This window comes from Typopeltis vanoorti, chromosome 4 (assembly GCF_054136105.1).
Source record: "Typopeltis vanoorti isolate ZY-2024b chromosome 4, IOZ_Tvanoo_1.0, whole genome shotgun sequence".
Classification (NCBI taxonomy): Eukaryota; Metazoa; Arthropoda; class Arachnida; order Uropygi; family Thelyphonidae; genus Typopeltis; species Typopeltis vanoorti.
The window spans coordinates 126,283,486-126,308,193 of NC_143552.1; the positions used below are offsets into that span (position 1 = coordinate 126,283,486).

The window sequence follows — 24,708 nt, forward strand, 5'->3', positions numbered from 1 at the left end:
CCCACTGATGAGACCACAGTTATACATGATAAATATTACAGACATCTCAGAAGCTGAAGAAAAGCAATTATATAGTAAGTCTGTTCAGTTTTTTTTGGTCCAGCGATACCAAGAAGTTAAAAAGGAATTTCTTCAGCTATCAAAGAAGCATGGAGGATTTGGGCTTCCAGTCATAAAATTCTGCTGTTTAAGTAATACAGCTTCAAAAATCCATAAAATATTGCAGACCAATCACACATATGCAGACTTTCTCTGATACTCTTTGTGTTTTCATCTTCCCCAGTTTGGAGTAAATGATTATAAAGGTCCAAAAGCTGAAATTGTTTCTGAATACTACAACATTCTCTGTTTAACTCTAAGATTGCTACAACATTCTGGCATTGACATCCTTTCCATTAATAAAAGTAAAATTTGCTAAAAAGAAGTCTTTAATCTTTTTTGCTGCAAACTTCCACAGTTGTGGAAGTTTGCAGCAAATCATAACTTATTGAAGTTCCAAGGGTACCCTAACAGGAGTGATCTTGTTTGGAGAATTGCATATGGTCGTCTTCCAGTCACCACCATTTGGTGGTGACTGGAAGGTGACTATCAAATGGAGGTGTTTTAACATTGGAGATCCGATCTGCAACATCTGTTATGATTGGAAACAGTAGAACATGCATTCTACACCTGCCTCTCTTGCCCTGCATATTTGAAACAGATTGTGTAATGTTATTACATAATCAGATTATGTAATTTATTAATAATCAGTAAAATAATCTATTCAACACGTGTGTTTTGTGTCCCTAAATTCATAAATATGAATGCTGATCACTGTGTAACCTTAAAAGAAAGAGTCATCATAATCCATGGAGATGTGACCCACAAGCAGTGCAGCCTCTACGGTAAGCTAAAGATACGTAGTTCCATGTTAATTAATCGACTAGCCTTTTTGAAACGATGTAGAGACAGCAACTTAATATCCAACTGCATTAAACTAAAGAAGAAATTTACATCAGATAAAGCGCTCCGTATCTATGCCAGGCTAGAAAAAGTGTTGTTAAGGGAACAGATCCACGAGGCACGAAAAAACTTAGCATCTACCCAAGCCAAAGTGTTACAACTAAAATTTGAGCTATCCAGTTACGTTAATTCAGAAATTTGGAATATTTTGGACTAAATCACAGACGACTCAGCCAAGCACCTATTATTCAAAAACAAAGAACAATTAATAACGAAGTTTCAAGCATTAAAACTACAGGAAAGCACAAGACAATTACGACGCCATAACGAAAGCAGCAGCCAATCACCCACAAACGAAGTTAGGAGCAACCAGCCACCATCGGACCACTGTCTGGTTATCAACCAATCGGATTACAATCTCACCCAAGGTGAACTCTTGCTGCTGGAATTCACCTCAGCGCAATGGCATTTAAATTATAGCATTGCGCTGAGGTCAGTAAATAAACTTGATATAATTTATCATATCGAGAGAGGTTTAAGATCCCTCCCCGCCAATTTAGCTGACAAAATATGGATGGAAACTGCTTGTTTACTAAATTCAACCAAAAAATTAAGCAGCAACCTAAACAAACCGGAAAAACTGGCCCTCAAATCCCTAAAAAATAACGATGACATTATTATCACAAAAGCAGATAAAGGGAATGCCACTGTTGTTTTAAATCGGACAACCTACATAGAAAAAATGAATCATTTGGTATCGGACCACAACACCTACCAAATGGTAAATTGCAATGTAACAAAAACAAAACAACTGAACTACTTAAATTAGTTAACACGTGGCCAGAAGAACAATTAAAAAATTAATACCTCAGTATGCCTGCACGCCCAGAATTTATAGCCTGCCAAAAGTACACAAAACAGACACACTATTACGTCCAATTGTGGAAGGAATCGACAGCCAGAATTACCACTTAGCCAAAAAATTAGCAGCCACACTCAAGGAATTGGTAGGTCACTCCCCTTCCTACATAAAAAATACACAACATTTCATGAACAAAATTAAAAACATTACACTCAACGACCAAGATCTGTTACTCAGCTTTGACATAACTTCCCTTTTCACCAATGTCCCAATCAATGATACCATCTTGCTCTTACAGAACATATTTCCACACGACATCACAGCCCTCTTTGTCCACATACTCCGCTCCGGGTATTTCGTGTCACAAAACAATTTTTACCTTCAAAAAGAGGATACAGCCATGGGCTCACCACTCCCCCCCACAATAGCGAACTTTTATATGGAAGACTTTGAGCAACGAGCTCTAGAGTCAGCATGCCTAGAGCCCAAAATTTGGCTCAGATATATCGACGATATTTTCGTCATTTGGCTCCATGGCCGCGAAGCACTGAATACATTCCTTAGCCACCTGAACAAACAACACAAACGCATCCAATTCACCATTGAAATAGAAAAAAAACAACTCTTCTGTTCCTCGACACACTCATCACACGTCTTCCTTCAGGCTGTCTCTCCTTTTCAGTCTACCGTAAACCTACACACACAGGCCAGTACATACACAAAACTTCTTATCACCACCCAACACAAAAACTAGGGGTCATAGGCACCCTTAAACACAGAGCTCAAACTATTTGTTCAAATGAACAAACTCTTAACCATGAATATGAGACCATCAAACATACCTTTATAAAAAATGGATACAGTATAAAAACCATTCACAAGATCCTTCACAGAGATACCAATAATAACAAAAAAGATTTCAAGAATGCTTTTTTTGAAAATTATGGAGACAACTACCGTGTTTGAATAAAAACTTTAGTTTAATATAACTAAAATCTACATTCGACGTTTCGACCTTTATGTCAAGGTCATCATCTGGAGCCTACAACTATACACAGAAAACATTTATAGATACGCTACAATCAAACTGGTTTGTTAAAGATACTGACCAACTGCTACAACAGTTGTTGGCCTGACCTCTGGTGGGTGTTGGGTGGTGATAAGAAGTTTTGTGTATGTACTGGTGTGTGTGTGGGTTTGCAGTAGACTAAGAAGGAGAGACAGCCTGAAGGAAGACGTGTGACGAGTGTGTCTAGGAACAGAAGAGAGTGTGTATAGTTGTATGCTCCAGATGATGACCTTGCCATAAAGGTCAAAACGTCTAATGTAGATTTTAGTTATATTAAACTAAAGTTTTTATTCAAACACAGTAGTTGTCTCCATAATTTTCAAAAAATGCATTCGGATCACTGTGTAAGCTTAAAAGAAAAGATTTCAAGAATGCTTTTGCCATACCATATGTTAAAGGTATTTCTGAAAAAATAGATAGAACACTACACAAATACAACATCAAAACCACCTTTAAATCCCCCACATAATTAAGACACCTACTCAGTTCTTCGAAGGATCCTCTGCCACACCTAGCCCACCCAGGGGTCTACAAAATACAATGCACATGTAACATACCATACATAGGGAAAACAGGGAAAACCATCCCAATCAGGAAGGATGAAAACAAATGACACATTAAATATCTCCATTTTGGAAAAACCAGCCTTTCTGACCACTCACTCCAAACATATCACAGAATTGATTGGAGGTACCAAGTCCTTACACCGCACCAAAACCTGGTTCGAGCGGAAATTCAAAGAAGCATGTGAAATGCAAGAATCTTAGTATGTGAGGACTTTAGCAGAGCAGAGTTTATTGTAGTTTTTATTTATAATTTTTTTTTTAAATTTATATTTATTTATTTATTTATTTATTTTTATCACTAGAGGTCAGGCTAAGAAAAAGATTAGTTAACAACATAGATTTAATTTACCTTTATAGAGTGCAACAGCATGTAGCTTGGTTCCTATATATATGTATCCTTCTGATGATGACCCCTATATTGAGGTCATCATCCTTCTGATGATGACCTCAATGTAGGGGTCGAAACATCAAGGTATTATTTTATTCATAATCTTTTCAACACGTGTGTTTTGCGTCCCTAAATTCATAAATATAAATGCTGATCATCGTGTAACCTTAAAAGAAAGAGATTATGTAATGTATCCCATTACTTACAAAAGAACACGTTATTTTTTTGCAGTACCCACCACTTGTCGTCATTGGGAAGAGAATTTTGATTTTTATAATATATGAATTAAAATACCATTTATGGAAGTTTAGAAAGAAACATGAATTTGGAAACCAGCAAAATGACATCACATCCAAATGCTTTATAATATTGTATTGTGGAAATTTTATTGTTCAGTCAGAGGATTTTTGTATTTAGAAAAAAGCATTCTAGAAGATATCAAATATTTGGCTAGGTGGCATAGATCACCCACATTATGCAATATTCACCAGGAGGAGACAAACTTTTGTCTATTTTTGCTATGAGAGGTTTTTTAAATGGTTCCATCCTCTTAATTCAATGCAGTCTTATGGTCAATTGCAGGGATGACTGGAGAGCAATTCCAGGCAGAGAAGGCCAACTCATTAACTCAAATAAGGCTAACCACCTGGGTATCAGTTATCTTTGCACTTTAGTTTCAGTTGGTCTTTTGGTTGTTCATCTGCATGAGATTGGCGAAAAAGGAAAGCCGATAGCCTTTGGCTATATGATGATATAAAAGAGCTAAGGCTTTTTCACTATCTGTTTATCTTTTCTTTCTCCTAATGCTATCAGGCTCACAATGAACATCCCGTTACTTTTTCACCTCAGTAAAGGTCGAAACCTGTCTGGGTAGTTGCTGTTCTCATAATGCATAGCATTATACACACTCAAAAGGATGTGCGTTTTGTATTATGGGATACTAGGGAAAGTGATGTGAAGTCATTGTCCTCTCTATATGAGTAGCCCAGTTGTGAAGATACTTCATGCACAAACATTATTTGCTTACACTTGGATAAAGATTAAAACCAAGAATATAATTGCTTGGCACCTTTAATATAGAGTCAAAGACTCATTGTGGGAGGCCCAGTCTAACCATTGTTCATACAATACTCATCATACCTCTCCTTGAACTCATTCACCGATGAAGTGCTCACCATCTATATAACTCATTCCACTCATTCACCATTCTACAAGCAAAATATCTACTCTTAACACCCTTACTAATACTTATTCAGTTTCTAGGGTGACCTCTTGTTCTCTCCCTCCTGCCATATACTGCAAAAAAGTCTTCAATGTCAATTTTATACAACCCCTTTAATTACTTATATAGTTCTAGCATTTCCCCCTCTTAATTTCCTATCAGCTAGGTTGAAGAATAGATTGAAGTCCACAGACTTCAATCTGTTATCATAAGGAGTTTCATAGACCTGCCAGCCACAATCTTTGTCACTCGCCCCTAGATGCTCTCAAAACTTCTTCATCCCCACAGAATCCAGAGAACCTGATCTGCATGCAGTAGTCCAGATGTGACCTTAAAGTCTTATAAAGGGAAATAATAACCTCTTTATCTCTGCTTGTCAGTGCTTTCTTAAACAGCCACATAATTTGATGTGCTGTTTTGGTCACTTCTGATACCAACGACCTTGGCAGCTGCCTCAGTGCCGAAACATTCCTATGCCTCTGATCCCCTATCTAAACATTCTAGTTTCCCCGACACTGCACTTCCAAACTATCAGAGAACAATGTAATAGAATACTGCTCAGTTATCCCAGAAATATTTGTTGGAAACTTTTTTTTTTTTGTTTCTCTTCAATATCTTCCTGTCTGCCAAACAAGAGACAGTGAAACATGTTGGAGAAGCATTCAGTTTCAATCAATAAAAAGGATACAAGTCAAACCTAGAGCCTCAGTAGCCCAGTCAGTATAGACAAAGACCTGGGTTAAATTCCCATCTGTGACATAATCTGGTCTCTTTCAAAAAAGGGGAATTAGCTGGTCTCATACGGAAGTAGGGGGTTTTTCACCCAGAAACTCGGGTTTTTCATTTCCTAGAAGAGGCAAACCAGCCTCGTGAACTCACACACAGATTACAGTCAGGAATACTTAAGAAATGCACCCTCCCATCCATAGGCCTGATTCGTCAGCTATGCCAGTTCTGAGCCTGGATAAAAATAGGGGTGATTGAGATGGTGCCATACCTCCCCATAAAAGGGACTCATGCCCATTATTTATTTATTTATTTCATATGATAATACAAAAAGTCAAATGTGATTAATCACTCATAGTTGATATAAACTGCTCATAGTTAATTACTTACAAAAAGTTTGTTCATTTCTATAAAAAGGTTTATAAAATAAGAAAGAAATGCCCAATGTACTCTTATCTGCAAAACTAGTTTGGATTTGCAGTTATTTGGAGAAGTTGCTTCATGTACAGAGGACAGATATTAGCTAAAAGAATGAAGTCATGTAGTACTATAGCATTTATCACCTCGTAATAGTCTGGATAGGCTAATTTACAGCAGGTTTGCCCTTTAATTGTGTTTCGTGAGGATAGAAGGGGGTAAAAAGGGAGGGAGGGGAGTGCTATTGATGACAGAGAAACAGTTATGTCCATACAAAGTAGAGATGCACGAGGGAAATAGTGCCAGTGGTTTTGAGACAGTATGGTGCGAGATAGAGGTGAATGGAATGAAATATTTGGTTGGATGTTGTTATAGACAAGATAATGTGGATGGTGGTGATAATGAAATGTATAATCAAATTAGCCAAGCAAATAAGAAAAGGGTGATCATTATGGGCGATTTTAATTATGGCAATATAGACTGGAATGATGAGGTCTGCACGGTTAGCCTAGTGGTGTTGAGCTTCGCAACCATATGTCTGGGGAAGGAGTGTTCCAGGTTCGATTCCCATCGAAGACGTGAGGAACTTGAGGATCTTCCTCAAGCATAGCCAAGTTAGCTGGTCTTGGGCGCAGGCAGTAGGGTTTTTCCGCCAGTTTATCTGGCGTTTTTCATAGCAAACCGGCCTGCTTGCGGGATCCCCCCCCCAAGCAGCAGACTTGGTGACAGGTCGGTTGGGAGTGGTACTAACAGGTAGTCACATCTAAGTAACACGTGGACCCTGCATAGGAAGTGGGAATAACGCATAGTGAAAGAAGAAGACTGGAATGATGAGATAGCAACAGGAAGTAAAGAAAATGAGTTTCTTGAGTTTTTGAGGGATAACTACCTCAGACAGTATGTAACAGAGGGCACACGAGGATTGAGGGTCTTTGATTTGGTCATCTCATCAGAGGATGTAATTATAAATGAGGTGTCAAATCATTCATCAATTGATGAGAGTAACCATGAGGTGATTACATGAGTGGTTGCCAGCAGTGTGAGGACCTCTGTGAGAAAAGGGTATATGTGGAACTACAAGGGGGGGGGTGATTATGAAGAGCTCAGGAGACAGCCTGTGGGTGTAGCATGGAATGAGGAGTTAGCTGGAAAAGAGATTATTATTATTATTATTATTTGTCATCTCCGGGGAGTCCAAAGACTCATCGAGGGAGTGTATCTACTCTACAACTCTGCTTGCACCACTCACAATACACTAACTGACTGCAACTACACCAACGCCATCTACTGCCGACCACCACCACTAGTATTTCCATAGACAATCACAAACATCCATGCCCACAGCGGGATTCGAACCCGCAGCCTTTTGATTGGAGAGCAGACACGCTAACCACTCAGTCAACCAGGCTGGCTCAATGCAGCTTGGGGGATTTTCAAAAACTATCTAGTAGATGCAATGTCTAAATGTATTCCAAGGGTGAAAAGGTTAAGCTTATTATTTTAAGGTAGGTGTGAAATGGATGAATAAAGAGTTAAGCATGCGATACAGAGAAAAGGGCATTATGTAGGCAGCATAAGAGAAGTGGAAATAACCAATTCCATGGGGATTACAAAGACCAGGTGACTTGGTTGGTGAGGGTAGTGAGGTATGAACAGCAGTTAGCTAATGAAGCCAAAAAGAATCCTAAGGAGTTCTTTTGATATGTAGCCAGCAAAAGAAAGAATGATTATGAAAGGATGACATTGATTGGAGAAAATGGTATAAAGACAGCTGTTGCGGAAGGTGTGGTGGAGATACTTAATGAGCACTTCATAAAGGTCTTTCAATCTTGTGAATGTGACTTCATGGGGAGATTGAGAGCAGTTGATGATGGGGAGGAGTGACTGACTGTAAGTGAGCAAGCGGTGTATGGGGAGTTGAGCAAACTAGATGTTAATAAGGCTGTGGGACTTGATAATATATCACCATATTCTGAAAGAATGTTCCAGGGAGTTTACGCTGGCCTTGACATATTTTTTTAATACAAATCTTGCACTGGGTCAAGTTCCTAAGGAGTGGAAGAAGGGCAAGATTGTGCCACGTCATAAAGGAGGTGATAGAACTCAAGCATCAAACTATAGGCCTATCTGTGTGTCAGGTGTTGTAATTAAGTTGTTGGCGAAGCTTGTGAGAACTAGGATCCAGAATTGGGTTGACAACAATGGTATTATCTTTAATGGACAGCATGGATTTGCTAAAGGGAGGTTGTGTTTTAGTAATCTACTTACTTATTACAATTAAAGCGACTACTTCCTTGGACAGAAGGGAAGGATACACAGCAATATACTTAGATTTCGCAAAGACTTTTGATAGATTACTGGATGATAAGTTGATGGTCAAACTAGAGCAGATGGGGTTGGATATTAGATTAATGTATTGGATTGGAGACTATCTGGTAGGTATCAACAAGTTGTGTATGGGGGAGTGATATCCAGGAAAAGGAAAGTTACTAGTGGTATGCATCAGGGGTCTGTTTTAGGGCAATTACTGTTTAACTTGTATATTAATGATATTGGTGAAGATTTGGATGGAGATATTCAGTTGTTTGCAGATGATGCAAAGTTGAACCATGAAAAGTAGAGAAGATTTTGTGGCCTTACAAGAAGACTTGAATAAATTGAGTGATTGGGCAAGGGAATGAGGATGTGAATTCAATGTTGCAAAATGTAAGGTTTTAAAATTTGGAAATGGGATTCAGAATTTATGCTTGGTGAGGATGTATTGTTGGGGGTAGAGGAAATAAGAGATCTGGAGGTGATAGTGGATAAGGATCTGAAATTTAGGGGACACATAGCCAAAATTGTGAAGACAACACAAAGGTTTCTGGGAATGATGTGAAGGACACTGATTTGTAGAAGCAGGGCGATTCTTGTTCCATTGTATAAGGCTTTGATTATGCTACACAAAGACCAGTGTGTCCAGATTTGGTCACCTGGTTTTCAGAATAACGAAGAGATGTTGGAAAGGGTCCAGAGGTAGCTGACTAAGGTAGTTTCTAACCTCTGGAATGTCGAGAGATTGAGAAGATAATTTGTAGAGTCTGGTGGACAGAAGAGGGGAGATGTGATAGAGACCTATAAGTTAGTAAGGGGTTATTATAGGATCAATGCTGGAGTGGTTCTACAGAAAATAGTGGGAGATCAGGGGAGAAACAGAGGTCATCCCTGGAAACTGTATAAAGAGGGTGTGAGTTGGGGAGTGAGAAGCAGGTTTTTTTCATGCAGAGGTGTGAATGATTGGAATGCTTTGTCTGAGAGTGTGGTGTCTGCAGATATGCAGAGAATTTGAGTGTGTTTAAAGCATGGTATGATGAGGTGTGTGTGTGTGTGATAAAAGGACCTCCCAGATGAGTCTTTGACTCCATGGGGTCTTGGATAATAATAATAAGAATTTCTTCTGGCAATGCAATATGAATGATATTTTCAAAGTGAAGCCAGACATTCTGGCGAGACCTGACATTACTTCTTACATTATGAAAATGCCAATGGGGCAGGCTGTGACTTCTGGTTGGATTATTTGTTTTCAGTCTTCTGATCCAAATATTTGCACTCAAACAGTTCTTATAGACATATTTACTCACACATACTCACCATGCCATTTTTTAAATTTTTGTACCTTATCTGATCTTTGGTTCTCCAAGAAGTGTGCCAAGGTTATTCAGGAGATGAAACAATCATATAGTGTTGGCTTTCATTGAAATCTGTATAATCTTTTTCTCTTTATACTAATGCTCAAATTTGCATCACTTCCAAATGGCACTCGTGTATTTGTCCAATCCTGCTTACATTAGGATGGTTCTGTTGCATTGTTGCCAATGGAAAAGTCGATCTGGCTACTCTTTTCCTAATTCTTGCATTTGATGATCTTTGTTTATATCATCTTACCATTACAAATATAAAAACATTCAATATAGTCTTTGATTTTTTACCAGAAAGAATTTAGAAGAATCGTGTCCAAGTTGTTTCTCATTTCTGGTTGTTGAAATGATTCTCAGTTCTGGTTGCATTTCTCTGAACATTCTGAAGGTTTGTGTGCCAGAAATGATTCAGATTACCATTCTTATTTCAGATTACTATCCAGTTTCTCTTACTTCAACTCTTTCTGAAGTAGTAATGAAAACTATTACCATTTAACTTCTCTACTCTCTGGAAACCTCTCAAATAAATGAATTCCTTTTGATCTACAAGGGATTGTCTTGTTTATGCCATGCAAGTGTGGACAAATGTTGCAGTCAAGTCTGCAGAATCTGAAGTAGTTGTACTTGATTCAAATATTTGATTACGTTTTGCACAAAATTCTGTTAAGTAATGTTTCATCATATGGTTTTGTTTTTTGACTTCTGCAAATTCCACGTGCTCTCTGGTCAAACATTATGTGATGGTGAATGGATCTTTATTCTCATGTGAATACACCCCCCCCCCCCAGTTAATTCTGGGGGGGGTGTATTCACATAGCTTTATTCTTTCATCTCATCTGTTTCTTCTATATATCAATTACCCTCTCCAGTTAACTGCAAATCCAATCAATGACTTTTTTGTTAATGACACTGGTCATTAATAAAATTCCAAGTCTAATCTTCAATGGGAATCTGTAACTTTTTTTAATTTTCAATGCTACTAAACCTCAATCCTGGTTTATTTCTCACAAATAAGGAATCTTTTCCTCCAGTCTTACTTTTTACAACAATCAAATCTTTGCACATATGATTCTCTGCTTAGACAACTCTAACCCTCGTTGTTTCTTGGCATAAACATATTATGGATATCATTTCAACATTCCAAGAAATATTTGGCAAATTACTAAGACAAGACCTTCACTTTGGTCTTGTCTTAGTTAGAAATAGAATATCATATTTCAATGAATATGATATTCTATGAGAAACAGGCATGCTGTTTCTCATAGAATATCATATTCATTTCCACTCATATCTCTGTATTCTAGCCTTTACCAATTTTTCTAGTACCATAATCACCACCACTCCAGAAATTCTAAGTGGTTTAGCATTTACTACCTCTGTCTCCTCCTTTTTTTATATAATGGAACTATCTTGTCCTGTTTCCACTCCTTTATGGACACACCTTTCTGGTGTTTAGAATTAAATTATACGATATAGTCAAAAAGCATTACCAGTTGTTCTGCCCATTATCTTATATGTGCTTAGTGCTACTCTAATCCCAGATGTATTCACATCAAGATTTGGCAATATCCTTAGCACTTATAGTTCATCTATCCCTGTTTTCATCCTAATAAACATTTGTGACAATTCTCTTTCTTCCCTGTTTGCATAGTATCTTTATTTGATTTTGGAGATGTGCCAGGAAGAAAGCTTAAAGAAATCCTCCCCTCCTCTTCAAATATACCAATGTATCATCTTCTCTGGTCACTACATGTGTTTTTCTAGAAAAATTGAGAATATAAAGCACAAGATGAGCAAGCAACATAAATTACAACCAAGCCTAATAGATTAACACAGCCATCCATAATTTATACCTTCTCATCAGGATAGTGACAGTATGTATTTTATTACTTTGTAAGATGATTCTTCTACCACGATTTTAACCTAGATGAGAAGGTCTTCCAAAATGGTTTGAATCATCCTGATCCAATATTTTGTGGGATTGGAATTTGAGACGGGTTGAACTAGTATGTATATAAATTTTTTTTTCCAGTTTATGTATTTTATGTTGTTATATAAAGTATATGTTACTTGTTTTCTCTGCTTTGTAGATAAAGAACAACGAGAACTGTATGAAGCTGCAAAAATAATTCAGAAAGCTTACAGATCTTATAAAGGACGAAAAAGACAAGAAGAACAAGAGAAGGAAAAAGCTGCTGCTATTTTAATTCAAAGCTACTACCGAAGATACAAACAGGTGTGTGTGTATATTTACTTATTATTTTTCTCGTGCATATCACTTTAATGCTTTAGTTTTGAAGTATGTGTGTTATGACCCATCGAGTCATTTCTGACTCCTGGTGACTCCACGAACATACACTCTCCATTCTGATCTGTCCCTGACCATGTCTTTCAGAACCTCCAAGCGCTTCTTTAACTCCATCCACCCATCAAATTCTTGGTCTTCCTCTTCTCCTGCTTCCATCAACTTTAGCAATCATCATCATCTTCTCCAGACTGTCATTTGCTTGCATAATATATCCGAAATATGACAATTTTTGCTTGATGATCATAGCTTCAAGGGAGCAATCTGGCTTTATTCTGTCTATCACTGATTTATTGGTTTTGCTTTGCAGTCCATAGTATTCTTAGTAAGCATCTCCAAACCCATAATTCAAATGCATCTATCTTCCTTCTTTGACTCTTTCTCAGGGTCCAACTTTCACATCCATACAGCACCACAGGGAATACCATTGCTTTCACGATTCTGATTTTTGTTGTGAGGCTAATATCTTTATCTTTAAAGATCTTGCATAAATTTGTCATTGCTTTTTTTCTGAGTAATAATCTTCTTCTAACTTCTTCGGTACAATAACCATCTTTATCAATTCGGGATCCTAGGAACACAAAATTGTTAACTGCTTCCATTTTCTCCCCATCTACTTCAAATTCATTAAGTTCACATGTTGCCATAACTTTTGTCTTTTTTTTTGAGGTTAAGTTTAAGACCATATTTAGCACTTTCTTCTTTAACTTTCATAATAAGTTCCTTCAAATCTTCTTTGCATTCTTCTAGCAAGGTGGTATCATCTGCATACCTCAAATTATTAATATTTTTTCCACCAATTTAAATTCCAACTGAAGACTTCTCCAGCCCTGCCATTCTTAAAATGTATTTGCTGTACAAGTTAAACAGGTACGGAGATAAAATACATCCTTGTCGCACCCCTTTACCTATTGTGAAATACTCAGTTTCTCCAAGATCTGTTCGGATAGTAGCTTCTTGTTCATAATAAAGATTCTTCAGAAGGATAATGAAATGCTCTGGGACTCCCATTGTTCTTAACACATTCCACAGTTTCACATGATCTATAGAGTCAAAAGCCTTGCTATAGTCAAGGAAACAAAGGTAGACATTCTTGTGATATTCCTGTGCTCTTTCTATTATCCATCTCACATTGGTGATTTGATCTCTTGTTCCTCTGCCTTTTCGAAATCCTACCTGTTCATGTGGCATTTCTCTCTTCATGAATGGTTCCAGTCTTTTCTGAATGATCTTAAGTAAGACTTTACTTACAAGAGAAATCAATGCTATAGTTCTGTAATTTTCGCACTCTCTTGCATCGCCTTTCTTCAATAAAGGTATATAAACTGATTTTTTCCATTCCCTAGGCCATGTAGTTGTGATCCAAATTCGCCGACATAGAGCTGTTAAAATTTTAACTGCCTCTTCTCCCAGGGCTTTGAGCAGCTCAATGGGTATTCCATCTCCTCCTGGTGCTTTCTTACTGGATAGCTGTTGCAGTGCCCACCTTACTTCACTCTCCAGTGGTACTGGCTCCTGTGTATAATCCTGCTCTTCAAATTTCTCAGTAATTTTGGAGTCCTTTCTGTGAAGGGCTTCTGTATACTCTTTCCATCTTTCTTTGATGTTTGCAGCTTCTGTAAGATATCCTTTGTGTTTACTTTTCAATATTGTCACCTTGGCACTAAACTTCCCTGTTAGTTCTCTGATCTTTTTGAAAAGATCTCTTGTTTTTCCTTTCTTGTTTTGGTCTTCTATTTGTTGGCATTCCTGGTTAAAATATTTTTCCTTGTCTCTTCTGGCTTGTCATTGAAACTCTGCATTCAAATGCCGTACTTCCTGCAAATTTCCTGTGATCTTCATTTTCCTCCTTTCCTGAGCATTTTTGATGGCATCTTCTGACAGCCATTTGGACTTCTTCTTCTTACAAACTGTTGGAATATTCTTCTTTGCTTCTGTTTTAATTATATCTTTAATCTCTTCCCATAGTTCATCTGGTTCTCTTTCACACAAATTGAGTGTGTTGAATCTGTTCTGTATGCTAATATTGTATTCAGCTGGTATGTTTCCAATATCATATCTGATAGACATTTGTGTTGTTTTCAGTTTCTGTAGTTTCACGTGTATCGTAGCCACTAATAACTCATGGCCTGTTCCACAGTCTGCACCTGGAAAAGTCTTGACAGACTGAATTGCACTTCTCCATCTTCTTTGTCCAAGTATATAGTCAATTTGATTTCTGTGTTGTCCATCAGGTGATATCCATGTGTATACAGTCTTCTTTTGTGCTGTTTAAAGCAGGTGTTAGCAACAAAGAAAGAATTCTCTGCACAAAACTCAACTAGTCTCTTCCCTGCAGTGTTACGAATACATAAACCAGAACGACCTGTTATTCCTTGTTCTTAGGTCTCTCCCACTTTTGCATTCCAATCTCCAATAAGTAGCCATAAATCTTGCTTTGGTGCTGCATCTATCACTTCTTGTAACTTCCCATAAAATTCTTCAATGTCTTCTTCTGATGCCTCTGTAGTAGGTGCATACACCTGAATGATGGCCATATTCATTGAATGTCCACTCACTCTGAGAGAAATGATTCTGTCACTCACTGGATTATAATCCAATACATACCTAGCCATCTTTTTCCTGAGTAAGAAAGATACTTCATTTTTTCGACTTGTCTCATGTCCTGAGTAATACACCATATAGTCCCCTCACTGAAAATGGCCCATTCCTGTCCATCTTTATTATTTACAGATTACCTTGGTTCATACTTCTAACATTCCAAGTTTCAATCCTGTGGTTTTTTGTGAAACAGGGAGCCTCCCTTTTCCAACCAGCAACATCCGTGACCAAGCTTCCTTCCAGGTTTGACCTGGATACATCATAAAAACTAGTTCTACTTGTGGAAGCCCTCTGTTCTTCCCCAGTTGCATGTTGGATGCCAGGCCCAGGGGTCTTACTATCCAGCACGATATCATACTTTCTCATTTTTGGCATGTTCATGGAATGTTCTTGGCAAGGTAAAGAGGTGGTTTGCCATTGCCTTCCTCTGGAATATTTTTCGACTTTCCAGTCTAGATCTGCACTGTTCTGTGAAAACGGGGCCACCTCTGGAAGGATGTGACTCTTAGCCACAGTATAGGGGAAAAAGAAGTGACAGTTTCATTATATCTTGGCAACAAAAGATATATATATATATATTTGAAATTACCATTTTTGAAGTTGCATTTGATTATTTAATTTGATAATATTATCCAAAAGCAATTTGGCAAACATCTCTCCATTATATATGAATACATTTTCCTTTTCATTGGAAAATGAGGTAATTAATATCAGTGAAGTTTCAGATTATCAACCTATTACTATTACTATTATTACGGGCAACTCCAGGGAGTCATTGGACTCATCGAGGGAGGCCCCAAATCATATTCATCACAACTATTTGACATTCATACAGTACCTATCATACCTCGCCTTAAACTCATTCACTGTCACAGCATCCACCACAGACTCAGGGAGCGCATTCCACTCATTCACTACTCTAAAAGTAAAGAACCCAGCTCTAACACCTTTACTAACCACACTTTTGCCCAGTTTCCATGGATGTCCCCTAGTCCTCCCACAACCAGCCCTGTTCTCAAAAATATCTTCTGAATTAATTTTATAGAAACCCTTCAGTAATTTGAATGTCTCAATCATATCTCCCCTCCTCCGCCTATCAACCAATTTTTGCAACCCACAAATCCTCAACCTGTTCTCATACGGTTCATTCCACAGACCTGCTATCATCTTGGTCACTCGCCTCTGGATCCTCTCCACCTCCTCCCCATCAAGAAGAAACCTAGGACCAAATCTGAGCACAGTAGTCTAGATGGGGTCTTATCAAGGCTCGATACAGAGGAACAATAACCTGCTTGTCTCTGCTTGTCATCGTATTCTTCAGCAACCAAGTGATTTGATGAGCTGTTTTGGTCACTTTTGCAATGTGTCCCCTAAATTTCAATTCCTTATCTACCAACACTCCTAAATCTCGTGCCTCATCAATTTCCTGGAGCACGGTTCCACCAATGCAGTAAACTGCCGCCAATCTTTTCACCCCAAAATGCATAACCTTACATTTTGCCACATTAAACTGACATCCATTCTCCTTAGCCCAGACCTCCAATCTATCCAAATCATCCTGCAAAATTTTGACGTCATCTGCATTCACTATTGCCCTACCCAACTTCGCATCATCCGCAAACAAATGAACTGTTCCTCTCAGATCATTTCCTATATCATTTATGAACAAATTAAACAGCAGTGGTCCAAGGACAGATCCTTGTGGCACACCACTAGTCACACCTCATATATCCAGCCATACATAAATATGATAGAATGACACAGTGAAACATCATGCTGACTGGGTCTTTGCTGTTTTTGTCAAGTAATCTGAGCAAACAGACAGCTACTGGGATGACCTCATAACTAACAGAATTGAAAATAAGCACTGTGAACATAAAGAACTTCATTGAAAAGGATATGAAGTTAGCAGTGGAATTGCAAAAATACCATATTGACATAGCTGGTGTTGCCAGGACAAAGAAACTAAAATAGGTATATCATAAGGTAATGATTCACCTGTTTTAATGATTCAGGTATTTAGGTTCAATGGCTAGTTCTGGCCTCATTCCACTTTTTCTTGGTCATCTCTGATTTCTATGTTCTCCAAATGGATAGCATACCTGGTGAGATACTTCTAAATATTAACTATAACTTGTTATATACCAGCATTGAATACCATAACAGGATGAGTTATGGTATTCAATGACAGGATGAGTTATGGTATTCAATACTAAACGTGAAGACAAATTTTTTCAATGGCAGGAAGTTTCAAGTAGAATGATGTGTGGACAAATTTCAAAACAGGAAATGGAAACCATCCAATTTCCCCATTTTGAAAAGAAAATGACAGTCCATAAAACACCAGGTAATTACAATTATCATCATTAGCTGCTCTCTTTTCTTCAAATAAATATTCCAAATAATTTCTGTATGTTTTAGATTTATTTTCTACTTAGATGCTTAAGTTTCCAACAAGAGCTATGCCCTCTCTAAAAAAAAAAAAAACTTCTCAAAAATTCTTCTGTTTGGACTATAAAAGCATCAGAATATATAATAAATCTCAATAATATAGAAATTGTATGGAATATTTGGAGAAAAGAGCAAAACTAATGATGATAATTGTAAGTTTCTGGTGGATCCTTGCTAACACCATATTTACACATAAGAATGTGCTTCAATTCATATGGAGAAAATGCAAATGCCTAAGAAATAGGTAATGCCTCATGAATTATGTTGTTAATAATGACTTCAGACTAGGCCACTTTCTGTTTCAGATATTGAGTATTTAAAATATGAAGTAATCACCATTTACTTTTCAGCAGGATAAAAATGAGTATCACAATGCAAAGAAAAATGTGTTCAGAAGTTTTAAAAAGAATCAGTGTTGAACTTCTCTCAGTTGTGATCTATAGATTCAGATATTACTATTATTACAAGTGATCTCCAGATTTATTATTATTTTATTATTATTACGGGTATCTCCATGGAGTCAGTAGACTCATTGCAGGAGACCCAAACTAGCAAAACAATATCTGTCATATCTCTTCTTGAATTCATTTACAGACAAAGAACTCACAACTAAGTCAGGCAATGAATTCCACTCATTCACCACCCTACAGGAAAAAACTTTGTTCTCACACCCTTGTTAACCACACGCTTCTTTAATTTCCAGGGATTCCCTCTTGTTCTTCCATCACTATCAGACAGCTGAAATATTTCCCCTGCATCAATCCTATAAAAACTTTTCAGTAATTTAAATGTTTCTATCATATCCTCTCTTCTCCACCTATCAACCAACCTCTGCAATCCACAAGCTCTCAATTTATCAATGTAGGGAGCATTTTTTACATCACTCACTAACTTAGTCACTCTTTTCTGAACCCTCTCCACAGCCTCCTCATCTCCAAAGAATCCAGATGACTAGACCTGAGCACAGTAATCCAAATGTGGAAGTATCAACGCTTTATAAAAGGGGAATAATAACCTCTTTATCTCTGGATGTCAGTGTGTTCCTCAACAACCAAGTAATCTTATGTGCAATCTTGGACACCTTAGCAATGTGTCCCCTGAACTTCATCTCCCTATCTACCTACACCCCTAAGTCCCTAGCCACATCAATCTCTTGGAGTACTGTTCCATCAATGTAGTGCACAGCTGGTAATCTTTTAATCCCAAAATGCATAACTTTACACTAATTCATTACACTAATTAGGGATATCACTCTTGAGTGCATTCATTCTCAACTTCCATGAATGCCCTCCTGTCCTTTTCCCAACCTCCATAAAATGAAAAATTCTATCTGCTGGTATCATGTTCTCTATGAGAAGTTTGCCGGTCTCCGTCATATCATCCCTCTTTCTCATGTTTGCTAGTGTTTGTTCTCCACAAATTTTAAATCTCTCCTCATAATTTACATTCCACAGTCCTGATATCATCTTTAACATCCTTCTTTGATCCTCTCCACTTTCGGAACCTGGAGACCAGATCTGTGCATAATAATCTCGATGAGCTCATATCAAAGTATTGAGAAAAAATGCTTCTTTGTTCTTATATATCAGTGCTTCCTTCAGCATTACAATTATCCTCTGAGTTGAATTCACAGTTTTTGCTATATGGCATCTGAACTTCAACTTTGCCTACTAACACTCCTAGATCCCCAGCCTGGTCAGTTTCTTCTCGCATAATCTTACCAATATAATACACCAGTGAATCTCTCATGACATCAAAGTGGATAACTTTACATTTACTTATATTACATTCACTAGTGTAAAGTCATATAATGTAGAGGAAGGATAATGTTTCTTTTGTAACACATCTAAGACTAAGAAAAATCAGCATGCTGTTATGTACAAGAATTTTAAAAAGGCAGTGCTGAAAAAATAAGAAATTGTATTGAAAGCTTCTGACTTACTCGTGAGGAAAAAAGTGTTAAAGTTAAGTTTTGTGTGAAAGTAGCTAACCATCACAGGAAGAGTCTATAATAAATATCATAATGCAGCAAAATGGAAGTGATTTACAAAAATAAAAATAAAATATTAGAAGTGGGGATTAATGACTGTGAATGGAATCAAAGATGATATGAATAAAAATTGAAGATAAAGAGTATTCTGGTTGTCTGAAATAATTACATTGAAAAATTATATTCATTATTGGACATAGGGTAGAATAAAGCTGTCAGAAATCTAAAATGTTAAAAGGTAGCCAGACTAGAATATGATATTCTGGTCTTAAAAAAAAAATAAAATAAAAAAAAAGCACAAAATTTCTACTGAGTGTTCCAAGTCAGATTCATGCAAGCATACTTAAGAAAAGACTAAGAAAATTATGGGAGAGAAATTTGAGGAAAAATAATCCGAGTTCAGGTCAGATAATTGAGATATCACGGGAATATAACAAGGATCTTTATTTAAGTTTTGTTGATCTGTATAGGCTAAGAAAAAAGCTTTTCAAAACCCTACAATTATAGATATAAATGGACATTATAAAGATCAAGTTAGCTGTTGGAGTTCTTGAAGGAAGCTGCAGAAGATAGTTTAATGTAAATCAAGTGTAAGGCGTGTGTGTGTGTGTAGTGTACTGTCTCCACTTTTATTAATCATATGCAGTATATGGATCCCATTATTAATAATATAATTCAAATCCCACTGTAAGCATAGATGTTTGTGAATGTTTTTAGAGGATAGATGATTTTTGTTGTCTAATGTGAGACTACCATCTGCTTAGTGAAGACCTTGAAATGGCTTGAAAAAAAAATGCCATGCTTGGTCTCCAGATTTCCAGATCATCTAAAGCTACTCCACTTATTGTACATGTATGATACTTACATATACAGTAAGTTTTTACATATACAGCTAAGTTTATACAATTCTTTTCAAGACCATATAAATTTATAATTAAAGTTTTATACATTCAAAATTTGAATTGCAAATAAAGTATAATCAAGACCACAGATATGAAGGTTCTGAAAAAATTAGAATGAAAAGATGGCATGGAAGAATCATATTAGAAATGAAGATATCAAAAAGGAACTTGATGTCATCAGCATTAACGAATTATTATTATTATTATTATTATTACTATTTGACACCTCCATGGAGTCCAAGGACTCATCAAGGGAAGAGCACCTGCTCTACAACTCTGTCTCCACCATCCAATCACCAACTACACCAATGGCATCTACCACCAACCACCACTGGTATTTCCACAGACAATTGCAAACATCCATGGCATGGCAGAATTCGAACCCACAGCCTTTTGGCTGGAGAGCGGATACGCTATCCACTTGGCCAACCAGGTCGGCGTATGATAGATGTATGATACTTATATATACAGTAAGTTTTTAACCTTGATATGGAGCCAGCTAAATTTATACAATTCCTTTGAAGGCTTGTAATAATAAATTTAATTATGTGACACTTTAATTGTCCCTTACCCTTGAGGATAAATATTAGGAAATGAAATGTTGATGATACAATTATTTGAATGATCACTTAAATGCTAATCTTACTGCTCTCTTTCTCAACACAAGTATTCAGTGCCAAGATGGAAGGGAAAAAACTCAGAGGAAGACAAGACCTAGTTGCAGTTATAATGCCATGCAGTGAGATCTGACAAATAAATTAATTTGAAAGAAAATTGTTGATGAGAAGCTTGTAATAACATAAACTTAATTATGTGACACTTTAATTGTACCTTACCCTTGAGGATAAATATTAGCAAGTGAAAATGTTGATGATGATAATACAATTATTTGATAAGAAGGTAGTAATAAAAACTTTTTATTGAATTATCAGTTTATGCAGTACAATCCCTTGAGGAGATATGAGGGGGCATCCAGAAAGTAAGTTCCGATGGGCTGTCAGAGAAACAAAAATATACTTACAAAAAAAACTTTATTGGAAATTAAAGTAGATATCTTTCACAACTTTTCTACATAATTTCCACCATTGTTTAGGCACTTATCATAACGGGGCACCAAGAGTTTGTATACCTTCATCGTAGAAGGTTGCTGCCTGTGATGCAAACCACATATTGACTGCTTCTTTGACTTCGTCGTCATCTTGAAACTGCTGGCCACAAAGGAAAGATTTCAGATGTTTAAACAGTGAAAGTCTCTTGGTGGGAGGTCAGGACTATATGGGGAATGATGGAATTGTTTCCAGCTAAAGGTGGTGAAAAGTTGTTATGTTACGCCGGTCGTGTGTGTGTGTGTGTGTGTGTGTGTGTGTGTGTGTGTGTGGGCAGGCGTTATTATGAATCAAAAAACGCCCCTGGTAAGCATGCTATGTCATTTATTCTGGATCGCATGACGCAGTTTCTTAAAGGTTTGGCAGTACATACTCACATTGACTGTGGAGCCTTGACCCAAGAAGTCTACCTGTAAAATTCCTTGTCTGTCCCAAAACACAGTGCACCTGATTTTCCGAGTGGAAACCGTTATCTTCAATTTTGTCTTCACTGGTGATGAGGTGTGCCTCCACTCCTGGACTGTTGTTTCTATTTAGGGGTTGCATGCGGCACCCAAGTCTTGTCCCCGGTGACAAGTCTACTCAGGAATGCATCGCCATCCTCATGGTAGCATGGCAAGAATTTCAACGCACTGCCCAGCTGATTTACTTTGTGTTGTTCTGTAAGCAACTTTGGCACCCAGTGTGCACACAATTTCCGATAATTCAGTTTCTCTGACACAATTTCATGAAGACATGAACGTGAAACTTCTGGAAATTGCAGCAAGAGTGACATCATAGTGAATCCCCTATTCTGTTGAATCTTCTCTTCAACTGAACGCAACAAATCGTCAGTCACTAAAGATGGTCACCCACTCTGTTCATCATCGTGCATACCTGTCCTTCCTTCATTAATAGGTGTTACCCATCTTCATACCATTGAATTACTCATTGCGTGTTCTCCATAAACCTCAATGATTTGCCAATGAATTTCAGCTGCTTTAACGTTCCTTGCATTCAAGAAATGGATAACTGACCTAATTTCACATGTGGCAGGTGATTCGATTTTCTTAGACATTATAAACACACACCAAGAAGCGTACACACTGCGAGAATGTCTGAAAATGGCGCCAACTCCTTGCTAACGAATCAACAAACTCAGCATGCATGCATGCACACCATTGCGATTGCAGCGCTGCAGTGAAAATATTTAAAAATGGAACTTACTTTCTGGACGTTCCTTGTACATATTAGGAAATGATAAAGTTCTGTGTGACAACATGTGGGCTAATTATCTGATCAGCACTTTTCAGAATACTCTATATACTGACTATATGGCCAGAATAAATTTAACCGAAGTGAATTTATTAACAATATCGAACCAAAAAATTCCAGGATAGGATTTGCTAATTACCTTGATTACCTTAATGGACCTGTGATTTCAGTCAGGATTTCTCCATGATTGCAAGTCATAAAGAGTCCAACTATTCCTGTCTTGGGCCTTTCTTCTCTATTTTCTTCCAACTTTCTTAAGCATTGGATCTTCCCACCTTAAGGCTGGTCTTCCAGGTTTCCTTTTGGTACCTCTTATATTTAAGAGGTACTATTAGCACCTACCAAAAAGGATTTGCTAATAGTACCTCTTTAATTTAAAGTCATTGTGTGAAAACTGTGTCGTTGTTGTCGTTCTTCTTCTTCTCTTCAAGGATTAGGCAGTTGCTGTTCTGGCTTCACTGGTCTTTCCATCTTACCACTGTTCTTCCTCTCTCTCTCTCTCTCTATCCACTTCTTTGGTAGCTGATATTTTCTATCCTAAACAGATGTTTTTCCATTTCTCTCTATATTCCTTGATCTTTTCATTTAGATTATAAATATCTAGTTCTTTTCTGATGTCTTTATTTCTTATATGGTCCAATTTTGTACATCCTTTTATTGCTCTTAAAAATCTCATCTCTGCACCTTGTATTTTACTTTCATCTTTCTTTTTAACTTCCATGTTTCTGAACCATATAATAGAGAAGGGTTGGGTTGAGTTTCTCGTCCTTTTTATTCAGTGTCCTTTTAATTGTTCCACAGATTTTTCTGAAATTTCTTTATTTTTTCATCTATATCTTTTAGATATGTTATTATGCAGCTTAAATAATTAAACTGTGTCATCTGTTCTATTATTATTTTATTTTCTGTAACTATTTTTGATCTAACATGATCTTGACCTTTAAATGCCATGACTTTTTCTTTTGTGAGATTTTTAAATTGTATTGTTGGCTTATTTTGTTTAACTTGTAAGCTGATTTTTGAAAGTTGTCTTCATTGTCTTATAATCTGATCATCTGCATACAGCATTGTATTGATAACAGTTCTTTGGTTAACTTTTAAAAATTTGTTCTCAGATTTGGTCCCCAGGATTTGAAGGGGATAAATTAACTGTGGAAAGGATACAAAGACAGATGACAAAGATGGTTTCAGGACTGTACAAGGATAGTTATGAGGATCGGCTGAGAGAAAATACAAAATTACAGTTAACCATAACTGTAATTTTGTATCTTTTTATAAACTTTGTATAGCTTGTACCAAATGTAATGAATATCCTTGTTTTTTCATTATATTCCATAGCATTTCTCTGTGTGTTTTATCAAAAGCTTTCTCATAATCTATAAAAGCCATACGAGTCTCTAAATTAAATTCTTGTCTTTTTGTTTTAACACATAAATATTGTCTATGATCTTCCATGTCTGAAGACATTTTGTTTTTCTGAGAGTAGATTGTTTGCAACATGGCTAAGTCTTTTAGTCAGGATTTTAGTGCAAATTTTGTAACCTGTATTTAAAATTTTGTTACCTGTATTTAATAAACTTATTCCTCTGTAATTTCCATAATCATCTCTGTCTTCTTTCTTAAATATAGATATAACCTTAGCTTTTAACCAATCTGATGGAACCTCACATTTCTTCCAACAGTTATTTATTAATTTTAAGAATCTGTGATGTCAGTATTCTCTGACATATTTCAAAAGCTCTGTATTTATGCCATCTAATCCGGTTGATTTTCTGTTTTTTGATACCTTTATTGCTTCTTTTAGTTCTTCCAATTTTATTGGTTTTATATTAGTACTAATTTCTTCATTATTATTTTCTGTTATTAAATTTGGGTATACCTTAAATTTTTTTTTTTTCATTTTTTAATTCATTGTTTCTCTTGTATTATGTTGATTTGTGCTCTGTCTCTTTCTTTGTTGTTTAATTTCCTTAATATTTTGTAGGCTATGTTGTAGGTTAGTAGTTGGAAGGGGGCCAATCGTTCGATGCTGTCGGCACACTCTCCTTCGATGAGTCTTTGGACTCCCTGGAGGTGTCAAAATAATAATAATAATAATAATAATAATAATGTCTTGTCTTGTCTTCTATTTTATTAATAAATCTGTCCCAAGAATCTTGGTGAGCTTTCTGTACTATGGTTTTAGCTATATTTCTTTTGTTTTTGTATATTTTCTTGTTTCCTTTGTATG

At 36.7% G+C, this 24,708-nt stretch overlaps 1 protein-coding gene across 3 annotated transcripts in view; it reads left to right on the plus strand.

Annotated features, from left to right (window-relative positions):
- LOC150107659 (calmodulin-binding transcription activator 2-like) overlaps positions 1-24,708 on the plus strand; it is a 790,456-nt gene that overhangs the window by 684,501 nt on the left and 81,247 nt on the right. For all 3 annotated transcript variants that reach the window (XM_090391992.1, XM_090391993.1, XM_090391994.1), the window contains one exon: positions 11,960-12,105. In XM_090391992.1, the coding sequence (XP_090248118.1) occupies positions 11,960-12,105 (146 nt within the window). The remainder of the gene's footprint in view (positions 1-11,959; positions 12,106-24,708) is intronic.